Source organism: Hipposideros armiger, unplaced genomic scaffold, assembly GCF_001890085.2.
Source record: "Hipposideros armiger isolate ML-2016 unplaced genomic scaffold, ASM189008v1 scaffold_8, whole genome shotgun sequence".
Lineage (NCBI taxonomy): Eukaryota > Metazoa > Chordata > Mammalia > Chiroptera > Hipposideridae > Hipposideros > Hipposideros armiger.
In genome coordinates this window covers 3,289,993-3,310,622 of record NW_017731358.1, presented here as the reverse complement: position 1 = coordinate 3,310,622, position 20,630 = coordinate 3,289,993, and the positions used below count along the sequence as shown (strand labels likewise).

The following is a 20,630-nucleotide window of genomic DNA, read 5'->3' as shown; positions in this document are numbered from 1 at the left end:
GCGGGCAGCTGGGGTGGGAGACTTCACTCTATATTCTTTAGTGCCTTTTGAATTTTGAACCATGTGAAATATTATTCAGAAAAACAAAATTATATATACTGAAACCTTCCTTGTTCCTAAAGTTTCTTGGCTTAGCTCTAGCTGAATTGCTGCACTCTCTCCTGCAGTATATCCTGCCTAACGGAACTCCAGAGCAAAAACTTGGGGACTGTGAACCAGTGACGACATCTCAGGTGGGGGCTCTGCCCCTCTGCCAGCCCCATAAGGGGAGAGACCCCTTAGAATCAACCAGGCCTGCACTTCCTCCCTCTGTCCACGGGTGGTGCTATGGGGCCTGCTGCCCTAGGCAGAGGGTGGTGGCTTGGGGGCACCCTAGGGCCTCAGTTAGCTGACCAAGAGGCAAAGAGACACAGGCAGGCACAAGGAAGTAACATAAAATAGAAACTAATTTTATTTCTCTGGAAGAAGCAGGAATCCATAACTGGGGCAGCAACTTTGGCAACAGAGGCTGGTGGGAAAACACGGAACAGCACAGGGAAAGAGTTGGGTCACAGAGGAAGCACTGGTGTCCCTCGAGGGCAGCTGCCCCCTTGGTCTCCTTCCAACCCTGGGGCCTTGGGCCCTGGTCCCTGCCAGAGAATTATCTGGCATATTTGCTCTGCTTCCTGAACCACCTCAGGCTATTTCCAGGCACAAGATCCTAAGACCAGCCAAGTCCCATAACATGTCCATGGCAAGGCCACAAGTCACATTCTGTCCGACACCCCAACTGCCCACCAGGGGCTTCCTGGAGAAGGGCTCAGTCCTGTGCTGGTCCACCTTTCCATGTGGCCAACACAACCTTCCAGCCTGGGGTCAAGCCTGGCTTCCCCGTGGGCAGGGCTTGGGGATATACTCCAGCCACAGGTCCCACTGGGGTGGAGCCCCAGACAGGTCAGCTGCAGGGCCTGATGAGGCCACCCCCAGGCCTGCCTTCACAGGGCTCCTTCCTGCACCTAGGCGGGGTGCACCGAGGGCTGGACCGAAGTTGTAGGGATGGCGCCGGGTGAGGGAGGAAGGCAAGGCGGGGCTCCCAGCCTCCTGCTGCCTTGGCTCCCCCTCTGCCACTGGGAGCAGCGGGTGGCAGCAGGTCCTCCAGGCCTGAGATGGGCATCCCCACCTTTGTCAGATGAACAGGCTCAAGTTATTCCTTCAGGGCAGACCCTCTGGCTCTCCAGACATCTCAGCGCCTAAAGGAGGAGAAGGAACCAGAAAGTCACCTCCATCAACAGCGGCCAGTGTAACAGCATACGGACTGTCCAGTGGATTGCATGTAAGAGTAGCCAAGAGTGGCAGGCACAGTAAAGCCTAAGTTTACCTGGATGCAAATTAGCAGGAATTTACTAATGGTGCCGTGTGCACCAGACACTTGCTGTGAGGTGTGACAGACGCAACCCTCATTAGTTCTTCGAATCATGTCTATGCGGTAGGCATCGTCACTGATACACTTTTTACAGAGGAGAACCCGGCGAGGTCGGGACACATGCACACACGGGGCACGAGCAGGGGGCTGGGCTCCGAGTCAAGCTGTCTGCAGCCACAGCCAAACTACTCTGAAACCTCACGCCCCACCAGCGCCTCTCAAGGGGTGATGCTGGGATGTACCCATTTCACCACTTTTTGACTTGACAAAACCTTCACGTACATATATTTATACTACATATCGCTATGTTATTTATATAACTTAATTTTGTTATATATACGCGTACATACACTTAAATTTTTTAAAGAACAACAATGGATTATTTTTGGTTAGCCATTCCTTTAAAAAGGCATTAAAACTATGCTCTTTTAAACTGAACTGACATGCAGAGGTGAGAAGTATCACTGCGTCCTAGACTGCGGCTCCCTGGAGGCCGCTCAGGGTGCCGTGGGAGGGGTTAGGGCAAGAGCCCCCTGGAACTGGAGAGCCTCCACCTGCCTCTTTTACTCATTAGCATTTGAACCAAGCGGCTAGAAGTCTCAATAAATGCACTTAGGAGAGACTGTTTTCACCCAGAGCTGTTTGTGTCCTGGGCCTGGGCCCACCTTCACTCCTCCTGGCTGGGGAGCTCTGGCTCTCCTGGCTGTGCGTGGCTTGCGAGGTGTTGGGCTTTTCCCTCAAGTGGTGTGCTCCAGCATACCCCTCTGGGGACAGGAAGGTGGCAGGGTGTGGGGCTTACTCACTTGTGGTGAGCAGAGCCACAGGAGCCCAGAAGGTGGCAGCCGGCCTGCTCCAGGTTCCAGTCGAACATCTCCAGCACTTTGTGGCATTCGCCTCGTGGCCGCAGACCCAACCCAAAAAGCTGCTCCACCTGAGGAGCAGAGGGTGGTGCCATGGGACACACTGGGCCCAAAGGGCACCAGGCCAGGGTTGGGGCAGAGGAGAGCCAGAGGGGGGTAAGGAGGGGGAGAGAACAGCAGAACCAGTCTTCAGGGTCCCTGAAAACCAGAGTGAGCAGGAGGTGATGGTACCTTCAGATACTGGGCAGCCCTCTGCACGCTCCAGCTGTGGCTCTGCAGGGCCGCCTGGCACTCCTCTGTGGTCACCCCATGCACCATGGCCTGCAGCTGGGCACACCCACCCACCTGTCAGCACCACTTGGGTCCTTTCCTCTGGGGCCCTCGGGCCCCTGCCCCTCTTCAACCAGCAGCCAGACCTGGTACTCACCATCTGGATCTTATCTGCTGGCCGTCCAGCCTCTGGCCCGTCCCCAGGGCAGCCCCTCTGTGACAGTTGAGCAGTGGCCCTCAAGGCTGGTGGCCGGGCCCCTGGGTTGCTGTTGTTGGTGGAGAAGTTGGCCTTGGGGTCTGGGACAGCCTGAGGCATGGGACGAACGGTGGCAGTGGGGGCAGCAGGGGCTGGGGTGCTGGGTGGGGGCAGCAGGGGCACAGGCAGGGGGGCCGGCTCTTCAGGGCTCTGGGCCTCACGCAGGAAGCGCTGGTAGCGCTCCAGGTAGGGTGGGCGCTCGGGCAGCAGGTAGTAGTGGGTGCTGCTGACCTTCTTGCCATCTCGGACAATGGGCAGGATGCAGGGACCAGCTCGTGGGCCAGGGGCCTGGATCACCTGGGGTGTGGCGTACTTGGGGTCTGAGGCGAAGCTCTGGGTGGTGGGCATGGTCTTCCCAGGTGAGCTTGAGAGCCAGGGTGGCAGTGGGGAGCTGCCACGTGGCACCAGGGGACTGGGGGTCCTTGAGCTTTGAGGGGACAGAGGCTCCCGGGGAGGCACCAGGGGAGGGGAGGCAGGTCCAAGCCACCGCCCTGTCTCCTCCTCGCCTGAGGGGGCTGGAGACAGCTCGCCACGTGGGCGCGTGGGCCTCGGAGGGATGGGCACCCGTGGGGGCACCTGGGGCTTGTCGTCGCTCAGCAGGCTGGGTGAGGGGCCCAGCGAGCGAGCAGGGACCTGCAGGTGCCGCATGCACTCCTGCTGCAGCGCCTGGAAGATCTCTTCGGTCTGGGCTGAGGTGGGTGGCTTGCTCCCACCCTGGGGTGGGAGGAACAGGTTATCCTCCAAAGGAGGGAGGAACCGTGTCTGCTCAGGCCCAAAGGAGTAATCGGTCTCACTCTGGGTGGACCCGGGAGAGACTCCTGCGCCCACCAGGGTGCTGTTGATGGAGCAGACCTCAAAGTCGTCCTCATCTTGGGCCACTTCGTCGTAGGCGGGCGGCGGGGGCAGCGGGCGGGCATCCCAGTCCACCACAGGCGTGGGGTGCAGGGGCCGGGGCAGTGCCCGAGTGGGGCTCTGCGGCGGGGTCTTGTCCAACAGGGAGCAGGCATCCATGGCCAGCTGCGCCAGTGAGGGTGCACAGGGCCGTGGGGACGGGACCACGGGCTCCTCGCCGAAGTCAATGAGTGTGACCTCGCCGTTGCCACCGCGGCCTGCCTTGGTGCCCGGCACCCGGGCCGAGGGCTTTGCCAGCCACAGCCCACGGGGCAGGCCTGGCTTCCTTAGGACCAGCCTCTTGAACTCACTGGACAGGGGGTCTTGGTCCTCGCTCACGGGGTCATAGGTTGGTTCTGCAATGGAAGAGAGACCCCCAACAGGGAGGTGGCATCAGGCAGGGGGACAGGAAAGGTGGGGTGTGGACAAAAAGCCAAGTGTCCCCACCAACTTCCCCTGGAGATCAGCCCTCAGCTGCCAGGTTCTCAGTGCACACTGACCCCATTCACACAGCAGGGCAGAGTCTGCTCTGGATAGTTAGGGCTCTATGTGGGTGGGTAAGCCCGTCTCCATCTCAGCTAGAACAAGCGACACTCCACACCCGCCTGCCTCTGACATCCCCTCCATCAACAGAAGACACCAAACGCCCCTGCCCCCGGGCCCGGGTTAGTAGCCCTAGCCCACCCATTACAGCACGCCATTAGTGCAGGCAGGGGGCTATGGGCAACCTCCCACCATCAAGAGCAACAGGAGCCCCTGAACCACCGTCATGGGGGCCCAGCCTCTGCAGGTCCCAAAGGGAGTGAGCAGACCAGGCAATGGTGGAGAGAGGCAGAGGTGGGTTCCAGGACCACACAATTGCTCCAGGAGCCCGGGCTCCAGGGGGTTGGGGGGAGAGGCAGGCATGCTGGGCCAGGTCAGCAGCAAAAGCTCACAGCACACACCAGCTCCCCTCCCACCCAGCCGGCTACGAGGACTCTGTACCTTCCAGGAGGAGAGAAGGAAGGAGAGGAGAGAGGGGCCGGGGGCAGGGGCCAAGGCACCGAGAGCAGCCCCACTTACTCTGAGTGAAGATGGCAGGCTGAGGTGGGCGAGGTGGAGGCTCCCCTGCAGGAAGGCCATGCAGAGAGTAGAGGGGGGCAGGGTAGCACAGACAAGAGGACAAGGGAGGAAGAAGACAAAGCCAGACATGAGGGCAGAGTGGAGAGAGAGAGAGAGTGCGCACAGTGAATAGGAGCGAGTGAACGTACAAACCCAAGAGCAATGGGAGGCAATGGGGCGGCAGGATGGGGAAGACTGTGTTCCGTTCCGGAACGACAGGCCCAGGATCCGGGGGGTGGATGAGGCTCCCAGCCAAGATGAAGCCTGTAGGGTGGTTTTGGCTTGGGAGAGGAGAGCGGGATTAGGGTGGGTGAGGAAGACCAGGCTCTGAGCACGGCGGGAAGGAGGAAGGTGGACAGAGCTGAGGAGGGCAGGCCAGCGCAGGACCCACGGAGGAGGCCCACCTCAGCGGATACAGCTGCCTCTCATCTTCCACCCCACGCCCAGCTGGAGCCAGGGACACAGCTGTCCCCCTGCTGCGCGGACCCAACTGTCTCAGAGCCAGAACAGCCGGCTCAGGGTTGGCCTGAGACGACAGTGCCCCAGGGCAGCCGATGAACTCGGGGAGGTCCTGGAGTTGGGGGCTCTTACTTTTCACCCTTCCCAGATGCTGGGTGGGGCGGGAGGTGCTCAGTTCCACGCTCAGCAGGTCGGGAGGGTCCATAGGGTTTCCCAGATACAGTCTGTCGGGGAGAGAACCAGGTCAGAGGGGAGAGGACCAGCGTGGAGTGGTGGCAGTGAGGAAGCCTCTGGAGGGGGTGTTGGGCCTGTCCCCTGGGGTCATACATCTAGGGGACCACCCTGTCCAAGCCCCATGCAGATGTGGGTCTGCAACACAGGACTTCGGACTCCCGACAGCTCCCTTCTATAGAGCTAAGCTGTAACCAGGGAGGGTGTCGTGGAAAGAGGGCAAGAAAAGGACTCCTGACTGCAGGTTGGAAAGCCTAGGACTGCAGGGGCTCCACGAACACCCTACAAGGGCAGAGCTAGCCCTCTGCAACCCCCGTGGCACCCCAACCCACGCCCGGCAGCAGCCACCTGCTGGCACACTCTCGTCTCTCCTGCCAGGCCCAGAGGCATCTGGCTACACTCCCCAGTCAGGGTGGGCAGGAGACATCCTTCTGCCCCACTGCCAGGGGTGGGGCCGCCCGCCCTGCTCTCAACTCACCCTCAACCCCTGTGCTGACTGTCAGGATCTGGGCCTTAGTCACTGGGGCTGATTAAAGCCTGGAGGAATGGGGCTGGGCTGGCCACGGCACGCCAGGAGCAGGGCAGAGGGCACCAGGCCCCCTTGCGGGGGGGGGGTCTGTGCTCTCCTGCCCCAACGCTCTCATGCCCTCACCTGGCTCTTGTGAGCAAGAGCCACACGGGCCTCCCTCCCAGCACTTAGGTGTTCAGGTGTGTGGGAGCATGGAGGTGAAGGGCCTGCTTCACCATGCCACCCAGGCATGTGTCAGAAGTCACAGGAACAGTGCTGCCGAGAGCTGGCCTCTGGGGACCAGCAGAGAGGCCTTGAGGCCTGGCGTCAGGAGCTGCCAGGTGGAACCCAGGGGCAGGGCACCCAGGAAGTGACTAATTCTTCTCCTCTGTGTCCTCCCTAGACGCCCCTCGGTGACCTCATCCTTTCGCTTAAAGGAGAATGAACACTCCTCCAGGGTACAGAGTGAGCAGGCAGGTGGGGCACTGAGCTGCTGCCTAACATTCGCTCTGAAGTTTCCTCACAGGGAGCTCCTTCTGGGCCTTGCACCCCTGGACCTGACCTGGCAGGTTCCCATCTCCTGGACTCTGCTACTATCAGCAAGAAAAGGGAAACTGCTACTCAAATGCTGGGGATGATGAGAAAAGCTTCCCTACTGAGCTGTTTCGAAAAGCTGTTCCCAAGTCCATTCTCCTCGGGCCCGTGTGCCAGGAGAGCTTAAGGCTGCAGCCCGGGGGCCTTTCCACCGGCTCCATCCTTTGAAGCTCCTAGCCCTGGTTCTGCCTACAGGGAAAAGCTGCTGGTCAATGAGACCCTCTATCCCACGGTTATAATGGGACCTTGGAAGCCTAAAAGTGCCTGCATGCCCAGGGAGGGGCTGTTGGCCCTGGAGCCCCTGACAGGGCCCTGCCCAGTACTCACTCATCGATCTTGTCGGGGAAGCCCCAGCAGTGGCGGGGGTCGCTGTCGCCATGCCCCGTGTGGATGAAGCTATTCTGCAGGGGCTGGCTGATGTCCTGGGCCGACAGGCCAGCCACGGAGGTCACCACATTGCGAGGGAAGGGCCCCACACACAGCGTCCGAGTATTCTGCCCACGCCACCAGTAATTTTCAGCCCTGCCCAACAAAGATGAACAGCAGGGTGTGGTGTGACAGCCCCAACGAGTGGGACCCTTTCCATACCAAGCTCTTTAACTATGATATCTAACCATCTTGGCAGAAGGGAACATGGGGGCTAAGGCCCCAGGATCAGGGTGGTCCACCATCAGCCTGCCTCCTCCCAGCAGCCCCCCATCACCTGCCACTCCCCCAGTGCAGGGCCTGGCTGTTTGCACACAGCCTGACTGTAAGCTACCTAGGTGGGTGAGACAGCTTTTCCTACAGCTAACAAATAAGGAAACAGGTTCAAACAAGTGACGTGACTTGCCTACAGTTACCAGAAAGATCGCAGCAGACCCAGGATTCAAATCTAGTTGTTCGTCTAGGAAGCCAGCGCCCTTCTCACAATACCACCTTGCCTCCCTCCTCCCGTGGCAAAGCCTGGTGTCTGTCCTCTTTGGGCCACCCGATTTTCCTCTTCAGCTCAGTTCCAAGAGCTCTGAGGTTCAGGGGCCCAAGGAGCACCACAGCCTTAGCACTGGGCTTGAGGCCAAGCCCTCCAATCACAGCCTGCATGCAGCTCTTCATGCATTTGGAACCACTTGGGGCAACCCATGCCTTCACATCACCAGTTTATGTTTCTCTAATACCTTCTACTAGCCCCTGGCAGGGCTGGGGGAACCCTCACCCATGTCCCATCCACTTCCTTGGGAAGAGCTCTACTCCTGTCTTACACAAGGGGTCCAGGAGGGAACCCAGCCTCCCAGTGTGGCTGGACCACCAGCTCCTTGTTCTGACCTCACATACAAAACCTGTTATGCAGCCTAAGCCCCCTGGGGTAGGGGCGGGGTGGGGGCAGGCAGGCAAGCAAGAGAGAGCAGAGCGCCTCCTGGACACTTTGAACACCAAAAAGCAAACAGGCCGAGAGGCTCCTGAGTCTGCTGCTGGGATCACTCACCCCTGATAACATGGGCAATATCTGGGCTAAGGCAGAGGTGCTGACAGCCTCATGCTGCTGTGGTAGACACGTGTGGCACCAAGCTGTATGCCCCCACTGTCAACCCCTACCCATACGTCGCCTGTCCGCAGCCAGGAACGTAAAGAAAGGTCTCCTCCAAACTGCAGCTAGACCAGCGGGGCGGGATGAGTGTGTGTGTGTGTGTGTGGGGGGGGTGCTGGAGGTTGGGAGGAGGCAGTGAGGCCTGAGCACCTGAACCCTCCTCCGTGAGGTGATGGGGCCCACTGGGGCATCATGACCCCCAAACAGCCTATTCCAGAGAGGAAAGTCGAAACTCCACAAGCACAGCAGTCCTTGGGAAGCTGAGAGGTGAGGAGCGGGAGGGATAGGAGCCCAGCCTCCTTAAAACAAGGCCGCTGACGGGCCCACCACAGACACAGCAACCCTGTGATTACCACCCTGCCCTCTGGGTGGGAAGGGCAGGAAAGGAAGGAAGAAGAGAGGCCAACACCCAGGAAGAGACAAAGCTCATCTGAAAATAGCAGAGCCATTCCAAGGAGAAAAATGCTTCCCCTCTGCCCCCCAGGGCCAGCCGAGGTTGAGGGCCGCCTGTGAAGAGGGTGGGGAAGCACGGGCACTGAGGGACCCTTACTGCTGCTCTCCCCCAACACTCGCTGGCTCCCTGGGTTCTGCATGCCCTTCCACAGAACCGTGTCAGACACCAGCCCCAGGGCTGGATACTGAACTCTGCTCTCCACACCTCTTCAGAAGTGTTCATGAACTTGGGTGGGAAATGCAGCTGAGGCGGAGATGCAGTGCATGGAACAGACTTACATCCAAGGCCATGACCACGCCCTCCCTGTGTGGACCCCTGAGCAAAGCCAGACCGGCAGGAGGTCACTCCCTGCGCTCTTCCCTTTTGCCAACACAGCCAAGCTCCTCACACAGGAGCCCCCTTTGGACCCACTTCTGAGAGCGAGAGGGGACACCAAGCCCACCTCCCTTCATCACTGGTTATGGCCAAGGCGAGAGCCTCCATGACTGTTGGGGGTCCTGACACCACTTCCCAAAAACATCTTTGCTCCTGGGAGAGGGAGTAGAAGTATTGAGTGTGTGTGAGAAAGAAGTCCCTTGGCAATTGTACCCCAAGCACATCAGCCTGACAAAGCTCTAATGTAACCTGAGATAGCCAATGAGATGGCCACTGCTGCGCTGAACTGCCCACGTGTCTCCCTCTGAGACTCAATGGGGCCAGGGGACCAGCAGCCCAGAGAGGTCCAAGCCCAGTCCTTCGAGGAGCCTGCTCTGGCCACACCTTCTCTTCCCTGTCCACCAATAGGCCAGAGTCTCCATGGCAACAACAGGAAGGCCAGGCCCACCACTGCGGCAAAGATAGACACAGGCACGGAAGGGGAGTCCCAAGGGGAGTGAGAAAAGGGCCCAGCACCTCCAACAAGAAATCTCTACTTCCTGCTGCCTGTCAGCATCCTGGGGCAAGCAAACAGTGAAGCAGCATCTAAGAAACCGAGGCCTGGGCTGAGAACTGCCTAAGGTGGCTCCAGCTCTATGGGGGACCAGCTCCTAAAATTTTAGCCCCTTGTCCCAGTCCTGGCCTAAGGTAGTCCAGAATGGCTGACAAATGTTGCTTCAACATTCTGCTTAAAACACCACGCCACCCACTCCTCTCTGAGTGTCCCAGGCAGCCCCGGGCCTTGAGGAATAACACAGACCCTTGTTTCCCCCTCCCCCACCGACCACAGGAAGCAGAGGTTCCAGGGACCAGGCCAGGCCAAGGACCTGCAGAGGGATTTCAAAACCTCTGTCCCCCTTCTCCAATTCCGTAAACACAGAACGTGAAAGGGCTGCCAGCCTTCCCAGCCTCCAAATAAGACCCCCTGGAAAAGAGCAGTCATTGTCTGTCCCTCAGTCTAGACTGAGCCTCATAAGCTTGGCTCACAGGACATCAAGGTGTCTCTCTGGCCACTGCCCGTTACCCCGAGAAGCACTGAGCCTGCAGAACCAATCAGAGCCAGGGGCAAGGAGGTTCCCTGATTCTGGAGTCAGAAACAATACTGGAGACAGCTTCCGCCAGAAGGCATCCAAAACCAACAGGAGAGCAGATATGGAGAGAGCTGAGAGCCAGGCTAAGAGCAGACACAGAAACAGCCAGGGACCCACACGTATATAAACCCACACACACAGAGCCCATCCACCTGGAGACATGGAGACAGAGCGCCAGCCAAACAAACAGAGGTCTGGGCACCGAGAAAATAAGGGGGCAGAGTTAAAGCTCTGTTCCCACCGATACACAGGCCCACTCCCAAAGCCCCACCGGCTGTTGTGGCCTCCTGCCCCTCACCTCCCACCTCCTGAGCAGCTCCAGGGACCAAGGACAGGCACTGTGGTCCAAGTCGGCCGGTGGCCCTGGAGGCCGTGGAGGAGGAGCCCAGCAAGCCCACAGTGGCAGGCAGCAGGGAGCCTGTGACTGAAGGGCAGGGCTCCTGACCCCGCCCCTTGCCCGCCTCCATCCAGAGGTAACCCAGGGCACCAGCTCAAGAGACACACGCCCAGAAACACCGGAAGCTCCTGAGTCACCCCCTCACTGGGCCCTGGCATACAGGCCTCCACTGAGAGCAAGGGATGGGGGAAGGACAGGGGACTACAGAGGGGTCAGGTCCAAGGCCCTCTGGCTCCTGGAAGCGGAAGTGGTTGCAGGCCCAGAGTTCTGGCTTACGGTCCCCGCCAGGCACCTCCAGAGGGGCTCTCACCCTAATCTCCCTGTTTCCAGAATGCTCTCCTGAGTTCCAGGCCTGCCGTCCCTTCCCTGGCTTTTCAGCTCCAAACCACAGGCCTCTCTCCCAGCTTCCTGCTTTCATCCACTGCCACTAAGTTGTTGGTATATTATTTTTATTCCCAGATACTGTGCCCAAAGGCGAGGTGCTAGGGCCACCACAAGTGCAGGTCATGTTCCTCCACAACCAATCTGGGTTCCAGGACGAATGCCATCACTGACTCAGACCCAGAGGCTCTCCTGTCACCAAGCCCCCACGCGGTACAAGGTTTAAGCAAAGGCCCAGACCCCCCACACCTGAAGTCCAGGTAGAAAGGGCTCTGTGGGAAGCAGCCCCTGCCTGCATCCGTGCCTGGCTCTAAGTCAGAGGCACTGGGAGTGCCTCCCTCCTCTTCCTGCCCTTCCATGCTCAGCCCCTACCCCAAAGGCACCTCAAGCCTGCCCTACCCCAACCAGTTCCTCAGACACCTGAGGCTCAGATAACAGAGGGTGGGGTGAGCGGGTGGGGCTCCACAGCAGGCGGGGGCAGCAATGGGAGACATGACTCAGGAGATGGTGCCTATAGGCACAGACTTGTATTGCCAGGTGTGAAGGGGAGGGTGGGGTCAGGAAGAGAGGCCCTGCACGGAGCCTGGGGACAGAGGCCAGGGTGGGAGGCCAAGCAGAGGATGGAGGGGAGCCCAGGGCCCCGAGCAGTGGGGCTCAGTGGGAGGGCAGAAGCTATCAGGAAGAGGGTGAGGTTGCTTTGGGTACTGCAATGCACCCAGGTGGGTAGTCAAGAGTCCTTATCCTGGGAGGAGGCGGGAAGGGAAAGGGAAGAAGAGGGTTAGAGGGGGAATGTTTAGGGGTTCCAGTCTCCAGTTGTGGCCCTGAGGCCTGGCTGCCTCCTGCCGTAATGGCAGTTTGGCCCTGGCCCACACAGCCAGGGCTGGAGCTGATTGGGAAAAGGGTGACAGAGGCGGCATGACGCAGGGGAAATCCCCTCAAGAGCAGCAGCACCTGCATCCTTAACCCCAAGCATTCAGGTGCAAACCCAGGCATGCCCTCCCGTCATGCCCAGCACAGCCTGTGTGATGACATGGGGGCCTTGCAGGCAGAAGGGCCCTTGGCTGACAGGCACCCTTAGCGGTGCAGACGCAGCCCCCATGCTCCCTACCTCCCCTCGATGACGGTGATGACATCGTTCATCTGGATGTGCAGTTTGTCTGGTTCCTCAAAGTCCTGAAGGGCCCGCATGTCAGTGGGCTGGGCCTGAGGGCAGAGACAGGTCACTGCCCACCCTGGGACTGACCCCTGCTTGAATACCTGGGCCCCGTGGGAAGACCTGCCCTCACCTCCAGCAGGAAGTCCCGCAGAGCCACAAAGGTGGGTCTGTCCTCTGGCTTGTGAGCCCAGCACTGGACCATGACATTGTAGATGTCCTGGGGGCAGTCCTCGGGCCGGGGCAGACGCTCCCCCTCCTTATCAATCTTATGCAGGATCTGGAGGGGGTGGTGCAGTTTGAGGACAAGCAGGGCACCCAGCCTTCACTTCCAACCTTCCCTCCAGCCCATGGAAAAAGTGGGGCTGCAGGCAGCAATGCACCCTGAAGAAGAGGTCTGCCTCTGGGGGCAGGGTCTCTCCCCAGGCCTCTGGCCTTTATCCCCAGGTCTGGGGCCTCTGGACAGGTGGGTGTAGCAAGGGCTGAGAATGGGAGCAAGCCATAGCCCGTCCCTCGCCTGACCACTGGGGGCCCTTCTCTCTGCTCAGCTGAGAGGTCACACAGACATGGAGTGTGAGGGACAGGATTCCAGCAGGTAAAAGCCAGTTCTAATAGGGCCAGGTTGGGAGCCAGGGATCAAATCAACCCTTACCTACCCTACAAGGAGCACATCCCCAGCTTCCTCACCTGACTGCCATTAAGGCCAATCCAGGGCTCCTGGCCATAGGTGAACATCTCCCACAACGTTACCCCAAACATCCAGGTGTCGCTGGCATGGGAGAAGGTGCGTGTCTTCAGGCTCTCAGGGGCACACCTGGCAGAGGCAGGAGTCAAACAGGAGGCCTCTCAGGGCACCCACACCCACACCAGCCCCAATGGACATAAAACGCTCAACACGCATGTTGTTGCCCTATGTGCCAAGTTCAACAGCAGGTACTAGGGACATGGTATGAAAGGGATGGGGCAGGACATCTTGACTAAGGAGTACACAGGTTTGGAGTTGACCACCTATGCTCAGGTCTTCTACCCCCATGTGGCCTGGGACTGGAAGAGGGTGAAGCTCCCAGGTCAGGCAAGCAGGGGGAAAAGGTCAGAGGCTTCAGAGGGGGGAAGGGGGAGGGGAAGGGGAGAAGAGCTCAGGCTGTTTTCTAATTGTGGTGGGAGGATGACAATTTCCAGATTTTGGACAGGATCCTAGCATCTGGGTCATTTCAGCAGGAAGGTGTGGGTGGGAAATCTGGATAGGGCCTGGGGAAGAACCAAAGTGGATGGAAATAGTCACAGTGGCTTCACCTAAATATCCACACACTTCCTCTGGGATGCCCTCTTGGGTGAGGAGGAGAAACGCCACTGCAGGGAAGATGGCGAAGGGATATTCCAGGGGGCGCTGAAGCGCAGAGAGTGAGGGGGAAGCCTCTCTGGATGGAGAGGCAAAGGATCTCTGATGAGACTGTAGGGCTGGCCTTGCTACTCAAAGGGGACAGGACTCAGGGCAAGTCACTCAAGATCTCTAGGCCTCACGGTCCTTGTCTGTGAAATGGGAATAATAATAATCTGCTCACTTCACAGAAGGGAGCTGCATAAAAATAGGGCTGCACCTATTTTGACGCAGCCCCCTTCAAACAACCATCTACACAAGGATGTTTGAGTATGAAAGGAAGTGCTATTAATTACTCCAGGACAACAGGCATAATGCAAGATGTATGGTCTCCTAGGTATAAGGTCAGTTACTAAGTAGTATGACCATACATCCTGAATTAGAAGGGTATTCTGGCAAGCTTAACTGGACCGGTTCCTCCCACCCCAAAGCAGGGAAGCTATACTCATTTGGGTGCCTCTGACACCTGACGACCACGATGGTCTCAGCATAGGATCAGCTCACACAGGAGGCAGGGCAAGACCAGGCACCACCCCATAGCAGGTCAACAGCCCTGCTCGCAGTCCACAAGGCCCAGCCTGGCCCCGCCCTGCCTGCCACTAGCTCTGCCTGGAATATGCTTACCAGCCAGTCTTTGCCTAGCTAACGTCTCTTGTTATTTCAGGAGCTTAATACTGAGTCGTCCAGGAAGTCTTTGAGTCCCCACAGCACTTAACCCTGTGTCTTCTAGTGCCTGACACACAGGAACCCCCCAGGTGGGTGAGTGACTGGATGGGCACATGACAAGGGCTGCTGTGGGTACTGAGGCGCTGGAAGCTCTGAGACATGGGTATGCGGGACCCAGGGGGGGCCAGGGTGGGGTCCAGGCCCCAGAAGCCCGAACCGCCTGCCCCTCACCAGGCAAAGGGCACCTTGCGATGCTCCTGCATGACATAGTGGTCGTCGTTCTGGGGCAGTGCTCGCATCAGCCCAAAGTCCCCGATCTTGACCAGGTCTCGAGTGGCCAACAGCAAATTGCGGGCAGCCAGGTCACGGTGAATAAAGCGCTTGGACTCCAGGTAGCCCATGCCCTCAGCCACCTGCACAGCATAGCGGCTCAGAGTACCCAGAAGGAAGTGGCCCTGGTGCTTGCGAAGCCTGTCCAACAACGATCCCAGAGGCGCCAGCTCTGTCACCTGAGGCCACAGAGGAGGCAGGAATAAGCGTGGTGGAGCCCTGGCCCTCCCTCAGCTCCTTATGCTGGGCTCCCAGTCCTCTCCTGGAGGCCTGCCAGACCATGCTCAATGAACCTTCCTGGACCATTCTTTGGGGATCTCTAGAAGTCCTACAGCTTCCCTCTAGGTAATGTGGGAAACTGAGGCTCAGAGAAACAACCCAAAGAGGCCCAGGTTAGAAATTCCAGGCACTAAACTCCAGGGCTGGCTTCTCTCATGGGTACAACTCCATGCCAATGACCACAAGCAAAATGCAGACATGGACACGGGCTCCAGCGGACACAGTCGGTACCAGGCGAGACCCCTGTGAGCCCCTTTGTCCCATCAGATGGGGGGCCAAAGCAGGATCTGAGGGACCTCAGACCTTCATCAGGATGGAGGGAGTAACCACAGCACAGCAGGAGGAGGGGAGGGCCTAAGGACTACAGGACCCTCCTACCCACAATCCTCACCATCTTCATGGGTGGTGTGAGCACCACACCGTAGAGGCGAATGAGGTTTCGGTGGTCAAGCGAGTGCATGGCGTTGACCTCTCGGATGAAGTCGTCCATGGCCTCTGGCTGGCTCAGCACGTCAGGCTTCAGGCACTTTACAGCCACACTCACCTGCCCAGAGCAGGGATTGCAGGAAGTCAGGATAGGCCCCAGCCCCCAACACTCTGAGCCAACCTGCTCCTCCCCTCAACTCAGCTCAACTATCCCAGCCTCAGATCTGCTCATCTGGATGGGTCACAGACGCCTTGGCCTGGTTGGGGAGGGCAGCTGGCCGACCCCCAGGGGCCATCCACTGGACCGCCCCTTTCTGGGAGAATGCCTAGGTTAAATAGCAAGCATTAGGTAAGAAAGAACCAGTATGAGGATAGGATATTAAAAATGTTACATTAAAAAACAAACTTGGTATATAAAAAAGAAAAAATGCTTTAAATATAATGCCAAAGCACTAATCCATGGTGACAGAAGTCAGAAGAGAGGCCTCCTCTGGAGGATGGGGCTACTCAGTAAAGAGGCACAGGGAGGCTCTGGGGTGCTGGAAATGGTGTATATCACCATCTGGGCATAGTTACCTGGCTCTACGTATCTGTAAAAATGCACTGAGATGTACACTTAAGAACTATATGCTTTACCGTATATATGCGATCTATCCCTCTGGGAAAAAATTTTTAAATACAATACCAAGAGAAGGGACAAGATTTAAAAAGCATCCAAAATTTATATCTTGAAACTAAATTCAACAAAATACCTGAGGGGGGAGAAAAGGCAGAAATACTAACTGTGTTTCTTCTGAGTGGTGGGATTACAGGCACTTTTTTTTTCTTTTTAAATATTTCCAGACTTTTATAATAAGTAAATTATTTTTGTAATTAAAAAAAGAAACAGACGTGTCTAGTTAAAACTTGAGCGTGGACTCTGGGGTGAGCCGCTCTGCAACTTGTCCCCAGCTCCCTTCGCATCCCAGCAGAGGAGACAGATCCACCTTTGAGGGCAGAGGGGCCTGTCCCTTTGCCAAGCCCCACAGGACCCAGAAAGCTCACCGTCTTCCCTGAGGGGGCATCCCACTCGCCCCTGCGCACCACACCAAAGGAGCCATCTCCGAGCTTCTCAAAGAGACGCAGGTCCTTCTCCCCAATGAGGCAGGTGAGGCTCTGCAGGGGCCCCTCCCCTGCTGGGCCCCCTGGGGTGGGCGAGGTCTTCCGGAAGGTGCTCTGAGAGTGATGAGGAGGGAACTCAGCCTCCAGCCGCTTTCCACTGAATACCTGTTTGAAGGTAGCCAGGGGCCAGATGGAACCCTGAGGCCCCGGAGCCAGTCACTCAGTCCTGCCCTACTGGGTCCTCAGCGAGGCCTCCAGATAGGTCCTGGCTTTGCCAAACTGCCAGGGGGCAGCCTGGCTGGAGGCCCACCCCCAAACAGAAACCCACAGCCTCAGTGTGGCCTCAGGGTGTATGTGCCAGAAATGGACTGACAAGCATGTAGCTTGTGGCTGCTGTGGCCCCACATCCAGCTGGGGGCGGGGTGTCTGGGACAGCGCCAAGCCACTCCAGGTACCCCCTTCTGCCCCACCCATCCCTCACTGTACCCCTACCCAGCACAGACTCCGGCCCCTAACGTGGCAGATGGGCAGGAGCCTGAGGGGCCCGCCACAAACACCTCTCTGTCCATTTTTAGCCCTGGCCCCTTCTCTGGGCTGGCCATTTGGCGCTGTCTGTCTCCACCCTCCCCGGGGAGTCGGCTGCCCTTCATCCTGCCAGGGGAGAGGATAATTTGAGCCTGAGGTTGGATCATGAGTGTGTGGGGGGTGCAGATGAAGCAAGGCCTTGCTGGGGAAGGACCTGGGAAGACAGCTGGGTTTCTGGAGGGGTGCCTAGAGCTGAGGGCTGAGAAAAAAGGAAGATTGAAGAGAACTCTGCAGCCTGGGCTGGAGAGGGAAGGGGCCAAAGGTGAGGGGACAGGAGGAAGGAGACCCTGAGGGTCAGAGCGGGCCTCAGTTTGACTTGGCCACTCCTACTAGGGCATCCAAAGCCTTGGCTTCAGGCTGCGGAGTCTGCCCAGCTGGGCCCCTGACCCCAAGGCTGGCAGAGCCTTATCTGTACAGGGGTCTCCAATCTGAAGGCCTCTTTTGGCCGCTGTCCCCTTCCTCCCAGTAACTGGAATCCCTTACATTTGCAAACAATGTTCAGCTGACAAGAGCCCTTCTGACAGCCTCAGTGAGGTGAGCTGGGCCAGTGGGGCCAGTGCTGTCTTACTGAAGACGTGCCTCCTGTCTAGAGAGGCTCACTGAATGGCCCAGGAACCTCCTGTGAGTCGGTGGTAGATCCAAAACCCCTGGATCCTGGCACCCTGCAGCTCTGCTCTCCTGCCTTCACCCGCCCCAACACGCTCAACCTTCCCTAAAACCTGGGCAAGGGACCAGGACAGTGTCCCCAGAAAAGGCCACAGGATCCCAAGAGACAGCCCTTTTTGCAGATCGCAGCCAGAAAGTCTCGGCTGCCCAATCCCAGTCCAGCTGTTCTGCCCTGCCCGCTCCCCACTCCAGCCCCCCCCCCCAGGCCAGAAGCGGGGAGGGAAGGCCTTGGCTGGTTCACTTCCTCTCCCATTGTCTTCCAGACAATGGGCAAAGTTCCACTGAGTCAGACCAGGGACTCACTGCTCCACAGACCCAAATTAGGGCAAAGGGGGGAGGAGGGGCTATGGAGAAAGAGGCTGTCACCAAGGCCAGTTGGCCAGAGACTAATGAGGGTAGGGGAGTAGCGAAGCAAAACAAAGATGTCCTGGGTCCAGGTGGTCCCCAGCACCTGGGGACTGGACACGGGCCCTAACCCTCAGAGCGCGAGCTCCCATTATGGTACGCTTGTCAGCCAGTGCCTGTCCCAAGCCCAGCATCACGCACAGCGGATGGGGCTGTGAAGCCATGGCTACACACAGGCTCCTCACGTGCTGTCTCCGGCGGACACAGACACTTAGCCAGGCAGCTCTACAAGTACCCTGCCCGATAAGGCCTCAGAGGAGGGAAGTCTGTACAAAGTGCGAGATTACACTGCGTGGGAATGGGGGCGCTGCCTAGGACTGGCATCAGAGAAGGCCCGCCTGCCCGCCTGCACAGCTGCCCAGCCCGGCACTCCCTGGCCACCCACCTTGCTCATCCAGGACTTGCGCTTGTACAGGGCCTTTCTCCTCTTCACAGCCTCCCACAGCCGACGCTGGCCTGAGGGAGGGAAGGAGAAACTCAAGCTGTTAAGGCTGCTCATGTCCCCTGGAAGAGATTGCTCCCATCTGCAGGCTTCCTTGGTCCCCTGGGGTGAGCCCACCGGTAGGTACTGCCCAGCACAGGGACACCAAGGAAACAAACCATCCCAACCAACCAGGGGCTGCAATTAACCAGTCACTGCACTCCATTTCCAGACGGTGGTTCCTGAACAGGATGAACAGGATGGAGGTGTTTAACCACCAAAATTGAACAGTAGTGCTCTTTTCCCAACTCGCAGAAAAAAAGGAAATCAAGGTAATGGATAGAATTTTCCCAATTTTTAGTTTTTCTCCAATAAAATTTTATATGTTACTGGCATCAGACACCAACTATCCAGGCCAACAGTAGCATTAAGTCTAATTTAGCACATTATTACTTATTTAGCCATTTTTAAGTTGAATGCACGGATACGTTTCTAATGTTCTACAAGGGGCACTGGCTTCTAGATGCTGCAATCACTACTTTTAGGATCAATACAGAGAAAAGAAATGAGTTCAACTTATAGAGCAAATCATTGTGCATGGGAGACAGACAGAGAGATGAGTTCAATGCACAGCAGATCTTTGTGAGAGAGAGAAAGAGACAGATAAAGAGAAAATCAGCGAACCATCTGAGAGTTTTTAATCTTCCCTTCTTCATACAGATCTCTGGACACTGACCCCTCGAGATGTTCAGAATGGTGACCAGAACAGACTCAATTCTATGTGTATAAAGGAGAAGATGGAGGAAATACATCCTAAAAATGACTGAACAAACAGAAAGGGGTGGTAGTCAGAGCTTTAAGTATAAGACTCCTCGGACTCCAATTCACCTTTACAAGTGCAAACTGTTCTCATGCACTCACTGTGTGCGGCATCTACTGAGGCCCCTCCACCCCAACTCGGGGGCTCCTGGACAGGCAGGGAGAGTTCTCAGCTATGCCACCCCATGGAATAAAGCGGGGAGGGCTCTTCCATGTGGTTGGCGATCCTGAGGACAGAGGAGGTAAATGATCAGTGGGGAAATGACGAGCAAGGCCAACGTGCCCACCTACCAGGCCGACCCATGCCAATCTTCTCCAGGTCCTCATTCTTGACATACTCAAAGTGGGACAGGCGGGTAACATTGAGGTCGTCGCGGAGCCGCAGGAAGTACTGTTGCAGCTGCACCTCGGACAGCAGCTCCAGCAGCCAGCCTGTGCCCTCCTCCGGCTGCATGCTGCTGCTCCCCAGCCTCTGTGAGGGAGGGAAGAATGAAATCAGGGGTGAAGAGGTGCAGGGAGGTAACAGGAGACCCTGCCCCAAGCTCACTCACATCCTACTATGCTGCTGCAGGGAAGGATTCAAACCACCCTCTTGCTCACCAAAAACAGTTGTACAGAATAGCCTGTAACTACCTGCCCCCCCTTCCTTCCAGCAACAAGGGTAAAATTAGGGCAGTTGGTATACAGCCCAGGCTCTGGAGTCAGGGTCTTACTCCCCAAATCTGTGATCTGTGGCCAAGTGACCTGAGATCAACCTCTGTGTTCTCAGGTTCCCCATCGGCTTAAACTCTCTTGGGGTCATAAACCCTTTGAGAATCTGATAAAAACTATCAACTGTGTCTCTAGGAGAAATACACATTTTTAATCATAGATTTTTAATAAAAAATGTTGGGGGGGGTAGAGTGTCCCTTGAGACGCATCCATGGGCTCCCCAGACCTCATGGACCCCAAAGGAAAAGCCTGGACTAGATGCGCTCTAGCTAAGTTCCTCCTAATGCCTGACACTGCCAGAGCCTCTCCCTCCAAACCAAAGGCCACTCCACGGGCCTCCACGCAAGTGTCTCCAGGACCACAGTGAGTGGAAGACAGAGGCAGGAGCAGGGGCAGGGGCGGACTTTCAGACGCCAGCTCAAAGAGGCAGCACTGCTCAGCTCCTCCTATCGATGGTGACCACAACAGACTGTGACCTAGCATTGTCAAAGCTTTCAATTTTTTTCAAGAAACACCGGAAATCTGAATTTATGTGTGAAATCCTGCCATTAAAATTTTTTTTGAAAAGGTAATATATGCACATGGTAAAATATTCAAAAGGCACGCAAGAGCCATACAGTCTCATTTCCTCCTGTATCACACAGCCACCCAGCTCCCCATCCGCAGTGCTAGGTGCCATTAATGATTTTTACGTCTCCTTCAGACTTTGTTTTTCCTGCACACAAGTATTCACTCATTATCCACACCATTCTGTTCCTTGATTTCAGTTAAGAGTGTATCCTTCTCCTGACTTTTTTTTTTTTTTTTTTTTTTTTTT

At 57.2% G+C, this 20,630-nt stretch overlaps 1 protein-coding gene across 22 annotated transcripts in view; it reads right to left on the bottom strand.

Annotated features, from left to right (window-relative positions):
* Window positions 1-428: 428 nt before the first annotated feature.
* The window catches only part of TNK2 (tyrosine kinase non receptor 2), a 40,885-nt gene continuing 20,683 nt past the window's right edge, over window positions 429-20,630 (bottom strand). For 6 of the 22 annotated variants that reach the window (XM_019651969.1, XM_019651966.1, XM_019651979.1 and 3 more), the window contains 15 exons: window positions 19,394-19,574; window positions 18,248-18,318; window positions 16,150-16,371; window positions 15,071-15,223; window positions 14,302-14,579; window positions 12,714-12,840; window positions 12,160-12,306; window positions 11,982-12,076; window positions 6,900-7,094; window positions 5,372-5,463; window positions 4,742-4,786; window positions 2,690-4,035; window positions 2,494-2,589; window positions 2,206-2,333; window positions 429-1,229 (listed from right to left, as the gene is read on the bottom strand). In XM_019651969.1, the coding sequence (XP_019507514.1) occupies window positions 1,223-1,229; window positions 2,206-2,333; window positions 2,494-2,589; window positions 2,690-4,035; window positions 4,742-4,786; window positions 5,372-5,463; window positions 6,900-7,094; window positions 11,982-12,076; window positions 12,160-12,306; window positions 12,714-12,840; window positions 14,302-14,579; window positions 15,071-15,223; window positions 16,150-16,371; window positions 18,248-18,318; window positions 19,394-19,574 (3,183 nt within the window). In that variant the 3' untranslated portion in view covers window positions 429-1,222. The other 16 variants (XM_019652073.1, XM_019652005.1, XM_019652028.1 and 13 more) reach the window with 15 other exon arrangements.